Source organism: Amblyraja radiata, chromosome 28 (genome assembly GCF_010909765.2).
Source record: "Amblyraja radiata isolate CabotCenter1 chromosome 28, sAmbRad1.1.pri, whole genome shotgun sequence".
Lineage (NCBI taxonomy): Eukaryota > Metazoa > Chordata > Chondrichthyes > Rajiformes > Rajidae > Amblyraja > Amblyraja radiata.
The window spans coordinates 2,352,988-2,373,127 of record NC_045983.1 but is presented as its reverse complement, the minus strand read 5'-3'; the positions used below and the strand labels follow the sequence as shown (position 1 = coordinate 2,373,127).

The following is a 20,140-nucleotide window of genomic DNA, read 5'->3' as shown; positions in this document are numbered from 1 at the left end:
CTATCTTGTGCACCTATTTTGCAACTATTTCAAGTCTGGAGAATGGTCTCGACTTGAAACTCCCCGCCTTATGCCCATCAGATGCTGCCTGAACAGCTGAGTTCTTCCAGCGCTGTGTGTGTGTGAAGATGGAATCAAAATGCTGGAGTGACTCAGCGGGTCAGGCAGCAGCTCGAGACCCTTCTGACCCAATATATATATATATGTGTGTGTGTTTTTTTAATTTAAATTTTGGGACAAATATTGCAAGTTAGGCCAAAATGTGATTGTGAGGAAGCAGAGTATTTTACTTTTGTGCAATGGAGAATTATTACATATCTCCGCGGGGTTCTCTTGACACGGGCTGGGTATCTTTGTAGGTAGGAACTGCAAATGCTGGTTTACACCGAAGATAGACACAAAATGCTGGAGTAACTCAGCGGGACAGGCAGCATCTATGGAGAGAAGGAATGGGTGGCGTTTCGGGTCGAGTCGCTTCTTCAGACTGAGAGTCAGGGGAGAGGGAGATTAAAGATGTGGAAGGGTAATGTGTGAAAACGACAAATCAAAGCAGACGCCGATCAAGGAAATGTAGAATGGTTCATTGTTGGCTGAAGGGAAGGTGACAACGAGGGATACAAACAGTTAAATGTAACCAAGATGACAGTCGGAGAACTAGGATTGGAGAGAGAGAGATGGAAATCAAGGGTTACCTAAAGTTAGAGAAATCAAGATTCATACCGAAATTAGATACAAAATGCTGGGGTAACTCAACGGGGCAGGCAGCATCTCTGGAGAGAATGAATGGGAGATATTCCGGGTCGAGACCCTTGTTTAGACTGAGACTATTCATACCGCTGGGTTGTAAGCTGCCCTAGAGAAATATGAAGTGTTGTTCCTCCAGTTTGCGTTGGCCCAGGACAGAAAGGTCAATGTGGGAATGGGAGTTAAGTGTTTGGCAACGCTCCCTTGACTCGGTCTGAAAAAGGGTCTCGACCCAAAACTTGTCTCCAGTGGAACAGCGGTAGAATTGCTGCCTTCCAGCGCCAGAGACACGGGTTCGATCCTGCCTACGGGTGCACAAAATTGCTGGAGGAACTCAGCGGGTGCAGCAGCATCTATGGAGCGAAGGAAATAGGCGACGTTTCGGGCCGAAACCCTTCTTCAGTCTGAAGAAGGGTTTCGGCCCGAAACGTCGCCTATTTCCTTCGCTCCATAGATGCTGCTGCACCCGCTGAGTTCCTCCAGCAATTTTGTGTCAAGGTCTGCCTACGGGTGCTGTCTGTACGGAGTTTGTACGTTCTCCCCGTGACCGCGTGGTTTTTCACCGGTTTCCTCCTACACTGCAAAGACGTACATATTTCCAGGCTAATTGGCTTGGTATGAATGTAAAATTGTGCCTAGTGTGTGTGCGTGTAGGGTAGTGTTAGTGTGTGGGGATCGCTGGTCGTTGTGGACTCGGAGGGCCGAAGGTCCTGTTTCCGCTGTGTTTCTCCGGACTAAACTAAGATGCTGTTGTCTATGTGTGTGTGTGCTGCCGGTGGCTGGGAGCAGTGTTTGTGTAGGAAGGAACTGCAGGTGCTGGTTTAAACCGAAGATGCTGGAGTAATTCAGCGGGACAAGGCAGCATCTCTGGAGAGGAGGAATGGGTGGTGCCTGTGGAAGGAATGTCGACCATTCTTTGTGTCTAGACATGCTGCCTGGCCTGCTGACTTACTCCAGCATTTTGTGTGTGTCTGTGTTGAGTGTTGTGTTGTGCAGTCCGAGCCGTGGCGGCCTGGCTCCGCTCCGGGTTTTGCAGCTCGCCCCTCCCTCCCTCTCTCTCTCCCCCTCCCTCCCTGCTGATGAACTCCACTCCGGGCTCGCTCTATTGCCTCAATATGTCTCAAGATGGCCGCCAATGTGGGATCGATGTTTCAATATTGGAAGAAATTTGATTTACAACTGCTTCAGGTCAGCGGCTCGGCGGGGCGCTGGTGCGGGCGGCGGGGGGTGCGGGGCGGCCCGGGGCTCGGCTCGGCCCGGCTAGTGGAGCCCCAGGCCCGCGGGAGCGCCCGCAATCCGGCCTTTTGCCATTGATCAGGAATTGATCCCTCGGCTGCTTTTGTGTTCAATCATCGATCAGCCGCCAGCAGGCAAGATGGCGCCGGGGAGGGAGCGGGTTGGCGGGCCAGGCCCAGGGACAGGCACAGGCCGGGGACAGACAGGGACAACAACCGCCGCACTCACTTTCCCTCACAACTTTGCGAGCGTGGCTCAGCTGCCGACTCGGCATCGGTGGCGGCGGCAGCGGCGGCGGCCGAGGAAAGTTTGAGCGGCGCGCCGGCAGCGTGGCTTCCCTCCCTCCCTCCTCTCCTCGCTCTCCCGCCCGCAAACTCGTGAGCGGCTTCGATTTGGAGCCGCGCCGGCGGAGGAGGCCTGCAGGCCGGCCCGGACTGCCCCTACCCCACCCCCCGAGCCCCGGGCCGGCCGCTGGACTGGGTTAGGCCGCGCTTGGCGGTGGGCTGGCCGGGGGAGACACACACACACAGGGCCGACCCGGGCCGGAGTGCGCACCAAGTTGGGAAGTTTACTGCCGTGTAGACGGCCCGACCCCGACCCACTCGCAGCCTCTCCCCGCTGGGCTCCGGGCTCGTTAAAAGTGTAGAGCTGGGCGGAGTTGGATGTGGTGAGCGGGAGACTCGAGCCGGCTTCCGCTTCGTACTTTGTATTGCAGCTTGTGGCTTGGTTTAAACTTAAGCTGTGTGCGCCGGCCGGGAGAGTAAGCTAATGGGGGGGATGCGCGCTGACGGCGATATCGTGCACTGAAGAGTTGTTCCAGTGGAGGAGGTCGGGTGTATTCGTGGTGATCAGCCTGAGTATTCAGGCAACCAAACACACACAATGTTGTAAACGTCCAGCAGGTCGGGGCAGTGGTTCATTGTACTAGTGGGAACCCGGGCATACTGATGAAGGTCTGAAACAGTGGGGAATCTGGTATTTTAATGGGGATTTGAAGCATCATTCGGATGCATTAGAAGGAATCGTGAACGGCAGGTACAATAATAGGAATTAAGTACATTAAAGTCAAATGTAGAAATTGGGTTCTGTGCTCTACTGGAGACCAAGCACAGCAATGCAATGCAATAATGGCGATCTCAGGCTTAATGTAATGCAATAATAGGGTTATTGGACGGTGGTCCATTGATCAGTATCTAGGGCACCAACTGTGAGCTGTAACGGAGTATACTCTGGATCTGGCAAAGTAAAATATGCAGTGTTTCTGATGTATTAATGGGGTGTGGTAATGCGATTAGCCCAAGTACAGGGTTTGGGAGCAGCATTTGTAATGGGGTGAGCTGATGGAGAACTTGTGAGAATGGAGTGCTGGCATCATGCTGTTTTGTGTTAATGGGGATCCAGCAGAGAAATCGGCTGCACTAATGACTACTTGGCACAGCAATAGGTATCTGGCACAATAATGAGAGTCTAATACAGTGAAAGTGATCTGACGCACCAGGGACAATAACCAGGATTTGGCGAGGTAATGGTGAATAGTAAGGGGGACAGGACATGGCAATTGCAGCAATGACATTCCATTGTAAAGGATTGCAGCAAAGGAGATTTGGAATGAAGTTGGGTGCAACATTAGGGATCGGGTAATCGATTACAGTAAAGAGAATTGTGTAATGAACTGCTGCATAGTCATGAGGTGCAGAAAAAGGATTGCTTGCAATAAAGGTATCACTTACTGTAAGCAACTTTGGTGTTACTTAACACTGTTATTGTTTGGCATTTGGTGTGCAGTATAATGAAGTAGTGTGAGAGTATTAATGGTCCCTAAAAATAGTAATGTAGTTATTTTTGTGCAAATTTTTTTCGGTAAATGAATACAGTAACAGGGGTTGATGGATTATGGATGTGCAATTGGTATTGATACGTAATGGTGCTCTGAATATGGTACTGAGGATTGTGGTAACAAGGTATAATGGAGGTGGGTGCAAAATGACACTTTGCTGACACTGGCATGGGTCAAAAGGCATAATGTTCTGAAAATGGATCGGCTAATAAGGTGATGGGGGAAAGATCTTTGAGAGCAGTAAATGTTTTATGTGCTGATTTAGTTTTCTGAAGGTGGCTAGTAGCTTGAAATATTTTATTTAATGTAGGAATAATAGTCCATGAATTGATTGAAGCATGAATTATGTTTTATTTTTGTTTGATACATTGACAATCTTGAGTTAGAGGAAGCACTCTGAGCTTTTCCTTCATTGTCCCCACAAACATTATTTGCAATATTTAGGGGAAACCAATAGGTGAAAATGCGAAATAGTTTAAAAATGTTGCTGTGTATTTTTTTAGCTGTTGGCATTTGCAGTGTATATAATTATTAATTTTTTTATAGTGCTTAGGCAGCGGGCGGAATCACTTTTTCATTAATCCTCCTCTGTTTGTTTACTGAAGCATACTTTGAAGATGAATTCTGACTAAGCATGTCTGGTATGATAATTACAATGTGTGTCTATGTATTGTTCCATACATTTTTACATCATTCATGGGGGATGGGAACACAATCCTTTCGCCCATCACTGTTATTGAAGTACTGCCTGGAAATATGTAAAGATACATGAATTATTTTACTGAATTAATTTTAAAGAATAATTAAAACATTATATTCACTGTTCCAGAGATTGATGCTTGAGAATATAATAAATTGCATTAAAATAATATGGCTTGGGTTTTTCCAATTGTACATATTTTGTTCTTTATAGGTTATTCTTTAAAATATCTGGTATATACTTTTAAAAGACGTCAGATAATTGGGTGCTAATGTTGCTTTTGATTTCTTCAGCATTTTTGAATAATTGGCCCAAATTGTGAATAATTCCACTGTTAGAGGGAGTAATAGGATTTAAGTTTTATTTGGATGGTGAATATTTGGACAGTACAATTGCTGCAAGCTTATTAGATACTCCAGCATTTGTGTCTATCTTTGTACAAGTGACTCGGTGGGCCAGGCAGCATCTCTGGAGAGAAGGAATGGGTGACGTTTTGGGTCACGACCCTTCCTCGGGCTGATGTCAGGGGAGTGGGCGGGACAGAGATAACATGTAGGAGGCAGTAAGACTGGTGGGAGAACTGGGAAGGGGAGGGGATGGAGAGGGAAAGCAAGGGCTATTTGAAATTAGAGAAGTCAATGTTTGTACCACTGGGTGTAAGCTACCCAAGTGAAATATGGGGTGCTGTTCCTCCAATTTGCGCTGGGCCTCACTCTGACAATGGAGGAGGCCCAGGACAGAAAAGTCAGATTGGGACTGGGAGGGGGAGTTAAAGTGCTGAGCAACCGGCAGATCGGGTAGGTTAAGGCAGACTGAGCGAAGGTGTTCAGCGAAATGATCGGTGAGCCTGCGCATGGTCTCGCCGACGTACAATAGTTGACACCTGGAACAGCGGATACAGTAGATGAGGTTGGAGGAGATGCAAGTGAACCTCTGCCTCACCTTGTCCAAACTAGGGTTGCTGAGGCTGTGTGCCAAATGCTGAGGTGTGTGAAGTGCCGGGCATTGTATTTTGGGTGGGGTGACAGGTCATTTTCTGAAAAGATGATTTCATTTCTGTGTCGGTATAAATTGTCATTTCTAGCCATTATTCTCTATTACCGGTCTTTTCTGTGAGCAAACTAACAAGGTCAGAGCGGTATTGGAAAATATGGCGAATCAAGGAATGTTAAAATACCAATCTCAACCATGTTAAAAACTGGGAACATTACAGTGTAGTAAATACATTACAAACTATGAATGCAATAAACGAGTTGCTAGAGAAACTCGGTGGGTCAGGCAGCATCTGTGGAGGCAAAGGAATAGCTTGTTTCCTGCCAAGATTATGCAGGAGGATGACAGTGTAAATGGGAGATAGCTAGTTTAGAGAGGTGAAGGGGAGGGATGTGGCAGGAGTTGGTAAGTAATAGGACGAACCAGGTCTGTCTCTTTCAAGGGAGAGTTAGATTTAACTCTTAGGGCTAAAGGAATCGAGGGATATGGGGGAAAAGGTAGGAACAGGGTACTGATTTTAGATGATCAGCCATCATTAGATGATCTGGCTCGAAGGGCTGAATGGCCTACTCCTGCATCTATTTTTCTAAGTTTCTAGGAGGGAATGTTGGGCTGGGAGAAGTGGAGGTGATTAGTTTTAGGTTAATTATTGTCATATGTAAGTTACAGTGAAAGCTTTGCTTTGCATGCTATCCAATGGGTTCAGATATACCATACATAGATACAATCAGTTCAAACGCAACTACAGCAGATAAAACAAAGAGGAAGATGCAGAATATAGTATTATAGTGCACCAGTTCCACAGACAAAGTCCAATGTTCTCAATGGGGTAGAGGTGAATCGGACAGTATCCGTGCTTATGGAAGAACTGTTCAGAAGCCTGATAACGGAGGGGAAGAAGCTGTTCCTGAGTCTGGTGGTGCACTTTCAAGCTTCTGTACCTTCTGCCGGTTGGAAACGGGGAGAAGGAGTGACTGGGGTGAGACAAGTTTTTGATTATGTTGGCTGCTTTGCTGAGACAACTTGAAGTGTATATGGAGTCAGTGGTGGGGAGTCTGGTCTGTGTGATGGACTGGAATACATCTACAACTCTGCATTTCTGCTGTTCATGGGCAGAGCTGTTCCAAGATTAGGCTGTGATGCAACCCACCAGTATGCTTTGTTTGGTGCATCTGTAGAATTTCTGGAGGCATGCCTCCTACCCCCAGTCTCCTCAGGAAAACAAGGCTGCTAGGTGATTAGTGGAGTCAACAAGGTATCTCCACCTGACTTCAGCCGCCCCTCCTATCTGCTTGCTTTACCCGTTCCTTCTCACCTCTTGTGGAGTCAAGGAATATGGGGAGAAGGCAGGAACGGGTTACTGATTGTGGATTATCAGCCATGATCACGGTGAATGGCGATGCTGGCTCGAAGGGCAGAATGGCCTACTCCTGCACCTATTGTCTATTGATACTGGCACTTTCTCTTGCACACTCAGTGCTGACACTGGGTCTCAATCTGAGACCTCAACTATTATTGTAATACACCAATCTGTTGTGCTGCTGCGTGAGAATTTCATGATTTTTAAGAAGGAACTGCAGATGCTGGAAAATCGAAGGTAGACAAAAATGCTGGAGAAACTCAGCGGGTGCGGCGGCATCTATGGAGCGAAGGAAATAGACAACGTTTCGGGCCGAGACAACGGTTCTGAAGAAGGGTTTCAGCCCAAAATGTTGCCTATGTACTTCGCTCCATAGATGCTGCCGCACCCGCTGATTTTCTAAAGCATTTTTGTCTAACTGAGAATTTCATGATCCTGTTTTGGGACATATGACAATAAAATGCCCTTTGCCTCTGTGGATGCTGCCTAATGCACTAAGTTCCTCAAGCAGCTTGTTTTTGCACCAGATCTCTGGCTTGCGAACATAAAAATCTTAATTAGCCTGTAGACATTTTAACAACAGTAACAGTGATGAAAGTGTTACTTTTAGAATGGTTTATGATCATCCAAAAAATGTTCACATTTTGTTAAGTGGGGAAAATGCTGAATTTATAAATTGCTTGATGACAATAAAATGCAATTTATACTGCAAATACTTGTGATATGATATATTTATATCCAGTTCATTTTTTTTGTTAGTCTCTGTTGAAACAGCTATGATATTGGGTATATACAGGCCCATTGGAGACACGGAAGAATAAGGTTTCTTTGTGCTCTAACATTCTTGGGATAGCAAGGCCCCCTGGGCTGTCTTTGACACCTAGGTAATAACAAAGCACTTGGCTGAGGTCTGTGGTCATCTTTGTTTTCTGCTTAATCGAAAGTAATTTGACCATTTCAATTCTGTGCCTGTATTTTGCTGAAAGAATATTTTCTGCTGAGAAACGTTTTTTTAAAGTGGTTGAAAATGGTTCAGTAAACTTTCATGTTTTTCTGGAGATGGTGAACATTTTAATTTGAGGCAGGATTTCAGGGCTTGGTGCCTGGTACTGCCTTCAAAATAATTGACTTTAGCTAGCAAGGGAATAATTTTAAATATGCCATTGTTAGAGATCTGTGTAAACATTTTTAATTTCACTACTTTGCAGTTTCAAATCAACATTAATTCTATTGCAGCCATTATTGATAAAGAAGGCAGCTGAATTAAAACGCAGTCACGGGGAGAATATACAAACTTCATACAGACAGCACTAATAGTTAGGACGAACCCGGGACTCTGATACTGTAAGCCTGCAGCCCTACTGCTACACCACTGTGCCGCCCACTTACTTGATCTCTCCAATACTTTAAGGTTATATTTTATGTTTTATTTCATCCTGAATAGCACTGCTATTTACTGAGGTAGTCATGCCTCAGTAATCCTTACGCCATATTTTAATAGGTATCACTCACACTGTGCATTGGAGTACAGTAGATATTTAATTGCTCCAATGCACAGTCGATCATAACTACTTTAAAAATGTTATCTAATTTTGTTGTCATTAATTATTCTCGTTATTCAAGAGGGAGAACATGCAAACTCCGTACAGACGCACCCATAGCCGGGATCAAATCCGTGTCTCAGATGTTGTAAGGCATCAACTCTACCGCTGAGCTACTGTGTTGTCTCTGTATTGTTAACAATTGTTGTTAATGCTCTTAGAATTGGAGAAAATATAAATTGAAGACATTGAATTAATTTTAAAGAAAGTTATTTTACCATAAAACAAGCTATAAGATCGAAGTTAGCTGACCTCAATCGCTACCACCTTCTGCAGGTAAAAATGGTCGGCATGTTAAGAACACTTCAAGGTATTTTTACCTGTTATGGTAAATGTTGACATCTTTGATCCCATCATTCATGGGAAAAGCTACACTCCGGGAATTGGGCAAATACTTCAGAACTGTTGGCAGTGTTATTTTTCTTATGAAACTTTAAACAGTGTATGCCTGTTCAGCTAGATGCAAAATATTCCTGGCATTATTTACAGAGGAGGCTGGTGCCAACATGAAGTAAACAGAATAATTGATCATTGCTAGTTGTGAGATTTTGCTGTGTGAAATGATTGCTGTTTTTGCCCATGTAACTATGCTTGCCTCGCAAAGGCACTTTCAGGATATTCCAAAAGTGTATATTATAAACTTTTTAAAAACACTGTTGATGAATCCACTGTTTTTGTTCCACACTTTGCCTATTTTGCCAGCACTGCTATTTGTAGCGTGCTGTATGGTTTATAAATGTCCCAGTACTTCTGTTCAATGGTATTGCTATTATCATAGTCTATAACGATGACAATGCTCATTTGTTTGCGACTGCGTGGTAGAATGCAGGGGTGGAATTACAAAGGCATGGAAAAGTGGGAGGAAATTGGCTGAATTCTGATTTGATAATTGCATTGAATGTTATAGGAAAGAACATTGAAGTGACTTTTAGCAGTGAAAAGACAAGGAACTCCAGCTTTAAATGAGTTGCTGTTTTGCAAATGGTTCAGCACTAACTTTGGCAATGAGTTTGGCAGTGTACCACTTGTAGGATTTTAAATTGTTGCAGAGCTGCAAGGTGTCATAGCAACAAGCCATAGCAATGTAGTACTCTAAAACGATTCACTGTCCCCACGTTGAAGTTGATTGAAAAAAAATACGTGTTGAGATTTAATCACATCTTTTTATAAATGTTATGCCATTGGTGCCACTCTCTGGTGAAGTGGCTGCTCCTGTCTATTACACTCATGTGAAACCTTATTGCAAGTGTGTCGAGATAACAGTGACTCATTTGAATGAGGCTAACCTTTCTCTAATGGGCCACCCACATAGCAGACACTGCTTGAGTTAGTGAAACATAAAAGAGCACGTGTATGGTGCTGCTATGATGTTGGTACAGACTGGCTCTTCCCTTCAGAGTAAAAACAAATGCGAAATAAAGACTTCCAGTCAGAACTAAGGAGATGTATGGAAAGTTATAATTTACATTTTATTTAGCAAGAGATGACAATCATGAAATACGGATCAAGCTTTATTTTGGAGAGAGGTTACTCTGTAGCTGAAAATCAGAGACTAGTTATTTAAATTTTAAAAGTTATTATACTTCAGCTAGCATAAAAGTATGAACATTGTTTTAGTTTATGATTGTTACGTATAATGCAATACAGTGGAAAGCTTTTTTGTTGCGTGCTATCCAGTCAGCGAAGACTATACATGATTACAATCAAACCATCCATGGTGTGCAGATACGGGATAAAAGGGATAATGTTTAATGCAAGATAAAGTCCGATTTAAAGATAGCCTGAGGTTCTCCAATGAGTAACCCTACTGGTAATGGTGTTATCAGGCTCAGAGGGATTAAATTTTGTGCTTGCAAATATTCCCTTTTTATGAAAATGTTGTTTTTTTGCAGGGAAGCAAACTATTCTATAGGCGTTGCCTATATTTACATGTGAGCTTTTATGTCAAATATTGCTGTGCTTTTCAACTGGAGAGAAGATGACACCATGTACAGTGCTTTTATTCTTTGTGTCTACATGCTTGTATTCATAACACATTATTAAGTATATGGCTTGAATCATGGGCAGACTTTTGATTGGCTCTTTCACGCAACATAGTCGAGCAAGTTGTACTTCGATGTCTGCAGAGAAGAGCTAACCAGAGGGAACTAATATGGGCTAATCTTGTTTTTATATCTGCTTTGTGCAGCATAAATTCATTGAATTGTGTACACGTTACAAATTGAGGAGAATTTATTCCCAAATCAAATAAGCAGTTTGCAAATAATTTGTTTAACTAAAAGAGGTATAATCTAATTTTTTTTTGCTATCCATGCAGTAGTTTGACTGAATGAAACATTTTGATTCTGATCTGTCAGGTTTTTCTTTGGCTGTTAGTATTTCTCATTTGCTATTGCAGCCAAATTCATTTCCAACTTTCTTTCTTGTATGTTAGCCAGGGGGTTATTTGTGGAAAAAATTATGTTACATTATGTTAAATGTACTTTGCTTTCTGTTTTAATCTGTTGATCCCCTTAACATTAAAATTGAAATAATTATGCAATATTGAAGTGCTTTTGTAAGAACAGTACAGGGCGGGCGGGAGGGGGAGGGGGGGGGGGGGGGGGGGGGGGTCTCCCCTCCTTCTTTGTTCCAGAGAAAACATTCCATGTTTATTAAACCTTTCCCTGTTGCTGAAACCCTCTAATCCAGATAAGTGTTACAGAGCTGCAGCATGACTTCCTCACTCTTATACTCAATGTCCCTAGCAATAAATGCAAGGATACCATGCGCCTTCTTTACCACCCTATCTACATGTTCTGCTGCCCTCTGCGACCTATGAACTTGGACACCAAGATCCCCCTGCACATCAATGCTGTTAGGGGTCTTGTCATTAAATGTATACTCTCCCCGTACATTCAACACTCAAAGTGCAACACTTCATAGCTGCCAGGGTTAAACTCCAAGTGCCATTTCTCCACCCATTCCTGCAACTAATCTATATCCTGCTGTATCTTCTGACAGCTGATTGTTTGTTGTAAAGTATTGTTTAACTATTGCTTTCAAATTTACAATGTAAACATAGAGCAAGCTTTGTCTTTTCAATGAACATCAGGCAAAATTTAAATGATGTATAGATGTACAAGATGTAATGCCTGTAGTTAAGGACAAGAGTCCTTAATGTCTGATTGCATGATTAATTGTACAAAATCTACCCCCACCTCCACCTTAAATGACCTCGTCAGCCAAATAACTAATTGAAGATGACCTATTGTGTGTTTTTTGTATTATTGAACAAGAAGTTTGAAATCCTTTCAGGGTGGTAAGAATTTGCTTTTAACAATTTGTAAGTAAAATCACACTTTTACTAATATCCTTCTGTCATTACTGTATACTTATGGTTATAATCTTGAAGTGCTTGAGGAAGCCTCAGGCTGTCCCAAACTGACACATAGAAAAAGGTAATTAATAATTCCCTTTCAGTGCAGCTTGCATTTCAAATTAAGTTTAAATGAACTTGCTGATCGGAACTAGAAAATAACTACTGTATGTGTGCGATTTGAGGGTTCAGCAGCAGGGAAAGTTTGGATAGACTTGGTTTGTTTTCTCTGAAATTTTAGAGGTTGAGGGGAGAAGTGATAGAAGTATATAAAATTGTGAGATGCAAAGATAGGGTAATAATAATAATAATAAATTTTATTTAATGGGCGCCTTTCAGACATCTCAAGGACACCTTACATAGATTAATAGGAATAAAAACATATAATCAAAATAAAATAAATAATAAAGACATCACAGAAACACAAATTAAAAACCGAATTCAATCCAAAAACAGAAAATCAAAAACACAATGTGAAGACATTAAGAACCTTTTTCCAAGGGTGGAAATATCCAATACTAGAGGGCATAGCTATAAGGTGAGTGGGAAAGTGTAATGGAGATGTGTGGGGCAGGTTTTTAACACTCCAGAGTAGTGGGGGCCTGGAACACATTGCCAGGGGTGGTTTGGAGGCAGAACCGATTGTGGTGTTTCAGATGCTTATAGATGGGCACATGGAAGTGCAGGGAATGGAGGGATATGATCATGGCAGATGAGATCAGTTTAACCTGGCATCATGTTTGGCACAAACATTGTGGGTGAAAGAAACTTTATACTATCTTTAACTGGAATTTACTGGGCTTTATCTTGCACTAAATGTTATCCAATTTATCCTATATCTGTACACTGTCGAAGACTTGATTGTAATCATGCATAATCTTTTCGCTTACTTGATAGCATGCAACAAAAAAGCTTTTCACTGTACACATGGCAATAATAAACTCAACTTTAAGGGCCTGTTCCTGTGATGTACTGTTCTATGTTATGGGCCAACCTGAAATGTCACGTATCCATGTTCTTCAGAGATGCTGCCTGACCCGCTGAGTTACACTAATGTTCAAGAAGGAACTGCAGATGCTGGAAAATCGAAGATAGACAAAATTGCTGGAGAAACTCAGCGGCAGCATCTACGGAGCGAAGGAAATAGGCAACGTTTCGGGCCGACTCTAACAGATAAAAAACACTTCTTCAGACTCTAATAGATAAAAAAGAAAAAGCACGAACAGGCAGAGACAATGGGTCTACCAGGACAGTCAGGTTTGTGGTTTTGGGGAGAAGGTAAAATCGGGCCGTGCGGGGCTGGGGAACGATGAGGTTGGAGGCTTTTGGAGGCTTGGGGAGTCAGGGAGCCGGAGTTGATGAAGTCAGTGATGGTGCTAGAGATAGTGGCCTGGTGCTCGTCTGTGGGGTCATGGTCCAGGGATAAGTAGGAGGAGGTGTCCGAGAGTTGGCGTGTGGCCTCAGCTTTGTTGAGATTAACGCGCCAGACTACCACGGCACCTCCCTTGTCGGCGGGGTTGATAACCCAGTCTGGGTTGTTGCGGAGTGAGTCGATGGCTGTACATTAAGGGGAGGAGAGGTTAGTGTGAGACGGGAGTGAAGAAGTTGAGGCGGTTGATGTCCCGCCGGCAGTTTTGAATAAAAAGTTCTAAAGCCGGAAGACCATGAGGGGGGGTCCACGAGGAAGGGGTCCGTTGGAAGAACGCAAATGAAGAACGATCCCATGGAAGAACGCTAATATGACACTGATATTTTGTCTTTTTTTGTCAACCAGTATCTACAGTTCTTAGAGTTGCCTGTTGATATACTTCTGCACCCCAAAAATTAATATAGATTTAAAAAAAAACATTCACTAGTACTAAGAAAGGTAAACCTGTTTGTCTACCAACTGGCACCCTTCCTGATTCTCTCACTTGAGTGTCCATGATCTAACATGCTGCAGCAGCTGAGTACCCATTCATTCCACTATTCAGGTAATAAAGGAAATTGTGCTTCAAAAAACCATTTGGCCACGCTCTCATCTCTCTGCTGCCATTTGGAAGAAGGTAGAGGATCCTGAGAGCCCTGACCACCAGTTTCAAGAACAGCTTCTTCCCAGCAACCACTTGAACAACGCTGCACAACCCAAACACATAAAGTACCTCAGCAATGATCTACTATGGACCTTGTGTTTGATTGCACTGCATACTTCATTTTTGACCCATTATAGTCTATATCCCAGTATAACTAATTATTAATTTATTGTATGATTATTGTATATTGTTATTACATTAATGGGCCTGTAAACCCGAGGTAAATAAGAATTTAATTATTCCGTTCCAAGCGCTGATAGCAATTAAACACTCTTGATCCTTTAGTCTTGATCAGATACAAGCTCCATCAGATACTCTCATGACGTGAATTTTCTTCAGCAACTTCTACACACCAGATACAATTCAGAGTATATTCTTCCCTGCCCCAACGTGTGCTTACATGATTTGTGCTGTAGAGTCATGGATCTGTACATCATGGAAAAATGCCCTTCGGCCCACCTTGTCCATGCCCATCAAGTTGGTATTAAACATAGAAACATAAAAAATGGTGCAGGAGGAGGCCATTCGGCCCTTTGAGCCAGCACTGCCATTCATTGTGATCATGGCTGATCATCCCCAATCAATAACCCGTGCCTGCCTTCTCCCCATATCCCTAAACACCACTAGCCCCAAGAGCTCTATTTAATCTCTTAAATCCATCCAGTAATTTTGCCTCCACTGCCCTCTGTGGCAGGGAATTCCACAAATTCACAACTCTCTGGGTGAAAAAGTATTTTCTCACCTCAGTCTTAAATGGCCTCCCCTTTATGCTAAGACTGGCCCATGGTTCTGGACTCTCCCAACATCGGGAACATTTTTCCTGCATCTAGCTGGTATTCTGGGCTTGTCCCATTTGCTCGCATTTGGCTCATATCCCTCCAAGCGAGGGGTGACATAGAATCAGATGTAGAGTCATTGTGGATAGAACTGAGAAATTGTAAGGGTAAAAAGACCCTAATGGGAGTTATCTACAGGCCCCCAAGCAGTAGCCTGGAGATAGGATGCAAGTTGTATCAGGAGTTAAAATTAGCATGTAACAAAGGTAATGCTACGGTGGTTATGGGAGACTTTAACATGCAGGTAGACTGGGAAAATCAGGTTGGTAGTGGGCCCCAAGAAAGGGAGTTTGTAGAGTGCCTCTGAGATGGATTCTTAGAGCAGCTTGTACTGGAACCTGCCAGGGAGAAGGCAATTCTGGATTTAATATTGTGTAATGAACCGGATTTGATAAGGGAACTCAAGATAAAGGAACCATTAGGATGTAGTGACCATAACATAATAAGTTTTAATCTGCAATTTGAGAGGGAGAAGGTAAAGCGGAAGTGTCAGTATTGCATTTGAACAAAGGGGACTATGTTGGCATGAGGGAGGAGCTGGCCAAAGTTGACTGGAAAGGAACCCTAGCAGGGATGATATTGGAACAGCAATGGCAGATGTTTCTGGGAATAATCCAGAAGATGCAGGGTCATTTCATTCCAAAGAGGAAGAAAGATTCTAAGGGGAGTAAGAGGCGACTGTGGCCAACAAGGAAGTCAAGGACAGTATAAAAATAAAAGAGAAAACGTATAACTAAGCAAAGATGAGCGGGAAGCCAGAGGATTGGGAAACTTTTAAAGATCAACAGAAGGTAACTAAAAAGGCAATACGGGGAGAAAGTATGCAGGTAAGCTAGCCAATAATATAAAGGAGGTTAGTAAAAGCTTCCTCAGGTATGTGAAGAGAAAAAAATTAGTTAAGACAAATGTGGGTTCCATGAAGACAGAAACAGGTGAATTTATTATGGGGAGTAAAGAAATGGCAGAGGAGTTGCACAGGTACTTTGGTTCTGTCTTCACTAAGGAAGACAAACAATCTCACTGATGTACTAGGGTGAAGGAGGAACTGAGGGAAATTCACATTGGTAAGGAAATGGTGTTGGGTAGACTGAAGGGACTGAAGGCTGATAAATCCCAAGGGCCTGATGGTCTGCATCCCAGGGTACTCAAGGAGGTGGCTCTAGAAATCGTGGACACATTGGTGATCATTTTCCAATGTTCTATAGCTTCTGGATCAGTTCCTGTGGATTGGAGGGTAGCTAATGTTATCCCACTTTTCAAGAAAGGAGGGAGAGAGAAAGCAGGGAATTATAGACCAGTTAGCCTGACATTGGTGGTGGGGATGATGCTGGGTCTATTATCAAATATGTAATAGCGGCGCATTTGAATAGCGGTAACAGGATCAGTCCAAGTCACCATAGATTTACAAAGGGGAAATCATGCTTGACATCTTCTGGAATTTTTTGAGGATGTAACAAGTAAAATGGACAAGGGCGAGCCAGTGGATGTAGTGTACCTGGACTTTCAGAAAGCCTTTGATAAGGTTCCACACAGGAGATTAGTGGGCACAATTAGAGCACTTGGTATTGGGGGTAATGTATGGACATGGATAGAGAAGTGGTTGGCAGACAGGAAACAAAGAGTAGGGATTAACGGGTCCCTTTCCGAATGACAGGCAGTGACTAGTGGGGTGTCGCAAGGCTCGGTGCTGGGACTGCAGCTATTTACAATATACATTAATGATTTAGATGAAGGAATTAAAAGTAACAGTAACACATTTGCAGATGACACCAAGCTGGGTGGCAGTGTGAACGGTGAAGAGGATGCTATGAGGATGCAGAGTGACTTGGACAGGTTTGGTGATGCATGGCAGATGCAGTATAATGTGGATAAATGTGAGGTATCCACTTTGGAGGCAAGAATGGGAAAGCAGATTATTTATCTGAATGATGTCAGGTTAGGAAAAGGGAAAGTACAACAAGATCTGGGTGTCCTAGTACATCAGTCACGGAAAGTAAGCATACAGGTACAATAGGCAGTGAAGATGGCTAATGGCATGTTGGCCTTCATAAAAAGAGGAGTTGAGTATAGGAGCAAAGAGGTCCTTCTGCAGTTGTTCAGGGCCCCGGTGAGACCACACCTGGAGTATTGTGTGCAGTTTTGGTCTCCTAATTTGAGGAAGGACACTCTTGCTATTAAGGGAAGGCAGCGTAGGTTCACAAGGTTAATTCCCGGGATGGCAGGACTCATATGATGAAAGAATGGAGCGGCTGGGCTTGTATTCACTGGAATTTAGAAGGATGAGAGGGAATCTTATAGCAACATGTAAAATTATTAAGGGATTGGACATGCTAGATGCAGGAAACATGTTTCCGATGTTGGGGGAGTCCAGAACCAGGGGCTACAGTTTAAAAATAAGGGATAGGCCATTTAGAACAGATGAGGAAAAACGTTTTCACCCAGAGAGTTGTGAATTTGTGGAATTCTCTGCCTCAGAAGGCAGTGGAGGCCGATTCACTGGATGCATTCAAAAGAGAGTTAGATTTAGCTCTTGGGAATCAATGGATATGGGGAGAAGGCAGGAACGGGGTACCGATTGTGGATGATCAGCCATGATCACATTGAATGGCGGTGCTGGCTCAAAGGGACAAATGGCCTACTCCTGCACCTATTGTCTATGTATTAAACCATTCCTATACCTGTTCAAATATCTTCCGAAAGTCCAAATTTTCTTCTATAGCTTTCTTTGGCATCTCATTCCATAAATGAATTAAGTCTGCAGGAAATTGTTGCCTGTGAGGTCCCACTTAAAGCTCTTCCCTGTAGTTGTAGGTGCCTAAATATTTGCATTTGAGTGTTGTCAAATTTAACCCTTGTCAATTGTCCACATAAATAGTCAAGATCCAAACTTCCTTCCCAGATGTTGATGTTGAGTTTTAGGAAGTCAAACCATGGCAAGACTTGAACAGTGACTGGCAGGCCCTGGGGAGTATTGTATGGCAGTAGGATCTAGGAGTGCAGGTGCCTAGTTCCTTGAAAATTGTGTCACAGATAGATAAGGTGGTCAAATACGTTGTCCTTCGTCAGTCAGTGTGTTGAATCTTGAAGTTGGATGCTATGTGACAGTTGTACAAGACATTGGTGAGACCTTATTTGGAGTATTGTGTTCAGTTTGGTCACCCTGCTATAGGAAAGATGTTGTTAAGTTGGAAAGAGTGCAAAGAAGATTTACGAGGAAGTTGTCAGGACCTGAGGGCCCGTGCTATAGGGAGATATTGTGCAGGCTCGGACTTTATTCCTTAGATGAGGGATGATCTTATAAGATCATGAGGGCAATAGATGGCGTGAATGCACAGTCTTTGCCCAGAATAGGGGAATTAAGGGCCTGTCCTACTTGCCGATTTTTGGCGACTGCCGGCGTCATATCAGTGTCACCAAAAGATTTTGAACATTTCAAAATCCAGCGGCGACAAAAAAAAATACTGCGACACTTGAGAAAACACCGCGCGTCAATACGTCATCACGCCGCAAATTTTTCGGTGACCTGATACGTCAGTCAATGATGCCGGCAGTCGCCGAAAAAATCGCCAAGTGGGAAAGGCCCTTTAAGAACCATGGGACATAGATTTAAGGTGAGATGAATAGATTTAATGGGCACCTGATGGGCATCTTTTTCCACACCTGGTGGTGGTTATACAGAACCAGATGCCAGAGGAGGTATTTGAGGCTGGTACTGTAACAACATTTAAAAGACATTTGGACATGTACATGGATAGGAAAGGTTTAGAGGGATATGGGCCAAACACAGGCAGGTGGGACTAGTGTAGATGAGCATCTTGGTCGACATGGGTAAGTTAGGCTGAAGGGCCTGTTTCCATGCTGTATGGCTCTCTGACCAGTATTATAAATTTCAAATTATGTATTTTCTGGCCCTTGGGTGTTTTCAGGTTCATGTACCCAACTCTTATGCTCCATTTGTGCCACTCCTTGCGGAAAATAAGGTTGTTCTTTTCCCAATACAGTGGCTATCGGCCTTTGGCTATCTTTGCTAGCTGCCACTTAATCACATTAAAGATGTACATTAATCATGCCTGATGTTTTAGTTTTTCACTGGTTAGGCGTTGAAGTGACTGCCAACATCATGCAGGTGAAACACATGTTAACTTGGTGGCCTTATAGCTTTCAAATGGTGTGAGTTTACATTATGTGAAATGGAAGTGCACTGATTTGTGACTTAGATTTGTTTTTTGTCCCACTTTTTTGCATGTTCTCTAATGTATAGGTTATTGATTGCCTTCTGGGTGATTGTTATACATATGGTAACCTCCACAGGTTTAGATTCACTTGCACATGTGAAACATGACTAACTATTGAAGCTTGAATAAGAACTGCTCGTGGTTCTCACTGATAAAGTAACATGGAACCCTGGAAAGCAAAATACCGTAGCAAACCTTTGGCCTTGAAGGCCAGGTTCAGGTTGGAGTACAAGATTGGGTTGAAACTATTGCTGAGAACTATGTGCTTGTGGTAGGCATAGCATTTGTTGGGTAGGCAATAACATCACTCATTTGATTTCACTGATGCAAATGTCAACTGTGAACACAAGATCCAAGGGAATTTAAAATATTCAGTATTTGAATCTATCTGTGGGCTTGCTCAGAGTGACATCAATGAGTGGTGTTGCTGCCTAACCTGTGTAAGCTCACCCATCCAGTATCTCAGATCCTCCATTCTGGCGCCGTGAGGAACAGGGTGGGGAAGGTGAGCAGGAGACGGGAGTGAAGCTTATCTACAGTTACCGTGGAATTGGTAGAGTAAGTAGGTCTTCACTTCCAAGACTCAAAACTAATGTTGGCTAGTGTAGCACTTTGTGGGTCAACAAGGTATGGATGGTCTGGGGTTCCAAGTTCTGACAAGGGGGGTCAATTATTTTCAAGACCTTTGGGGCTGAATATGGCCAGCGGAAGGTCCTGTCCAGCACTTTGTCTCTTGTTAGTATCTGGAATGACTATTAAAATTTCCAGGTCAACCTGCAGTTGTGTTAATTGTATATTGATAATAAACAAGGGGCAGGTCTATTTGTGCTGCAGAACACCTCTCTCTCAGGTTGTGAGCATTGTCAACTTTGCCTTGACTCTGGTTGATGTTTGGCAAGCTTGCGTTTGCAGACAGAAATGTAGTAGGACAATAGTTTATCGGAAGCTTTATATGGAGAGGATTATGGGGGCTTGCAAGGAAGAAAATGGTACTTATTTCTAGAAGATAGACACAAAATGCTGGAGTAACTCAGCGGGACAGGCAGCATCTCTGGAGCGAAGGAACAGGTGACTTTGGGTTGAGACCCTTCAGGCTAGAGTCAGGGGAAAGGGAAACGAGAGGTATAGGTGGTGATGTAGAGAGAAATAGAACAAATGAATGAAAGAA

The 20,140-nt window shown here is 43.3% G+C and overlaps 1 protein-coding gene across 4 annotated transcripts in view; it reads left to right on the top strand.

Moving 5' to 3' along the window:
* The first annotated feature begins 1,738 nt into the window (after positions 1 to 1,738).
* cux1 (cut like homeobox 1) overlaps positions 1,739 to 20,140 on the top strand; it is a 445,449-nt gene continuing 427,047 nt past the window's right edge. For 3 of the 4 annotated variants that reach the window (XM_033045568.1, XM_033045567.1, XM_033045565.1), the window contains exon 1: positions 1,799 to 1,932. In XM_033045568.1, the coding sequence (XP_032901459.1) occupies positions 1,870 to 1,932 (63 nt within the window). In that variant the 5' untranslated portion in view covers positions 1,799 to 1,869. Of the gene's footprint in view, positions 1,933 to 20,140 lie in introns of all 4 variants that reach the window. The other variant, XM_033045571.1, reaches the window with a different exon arrangement.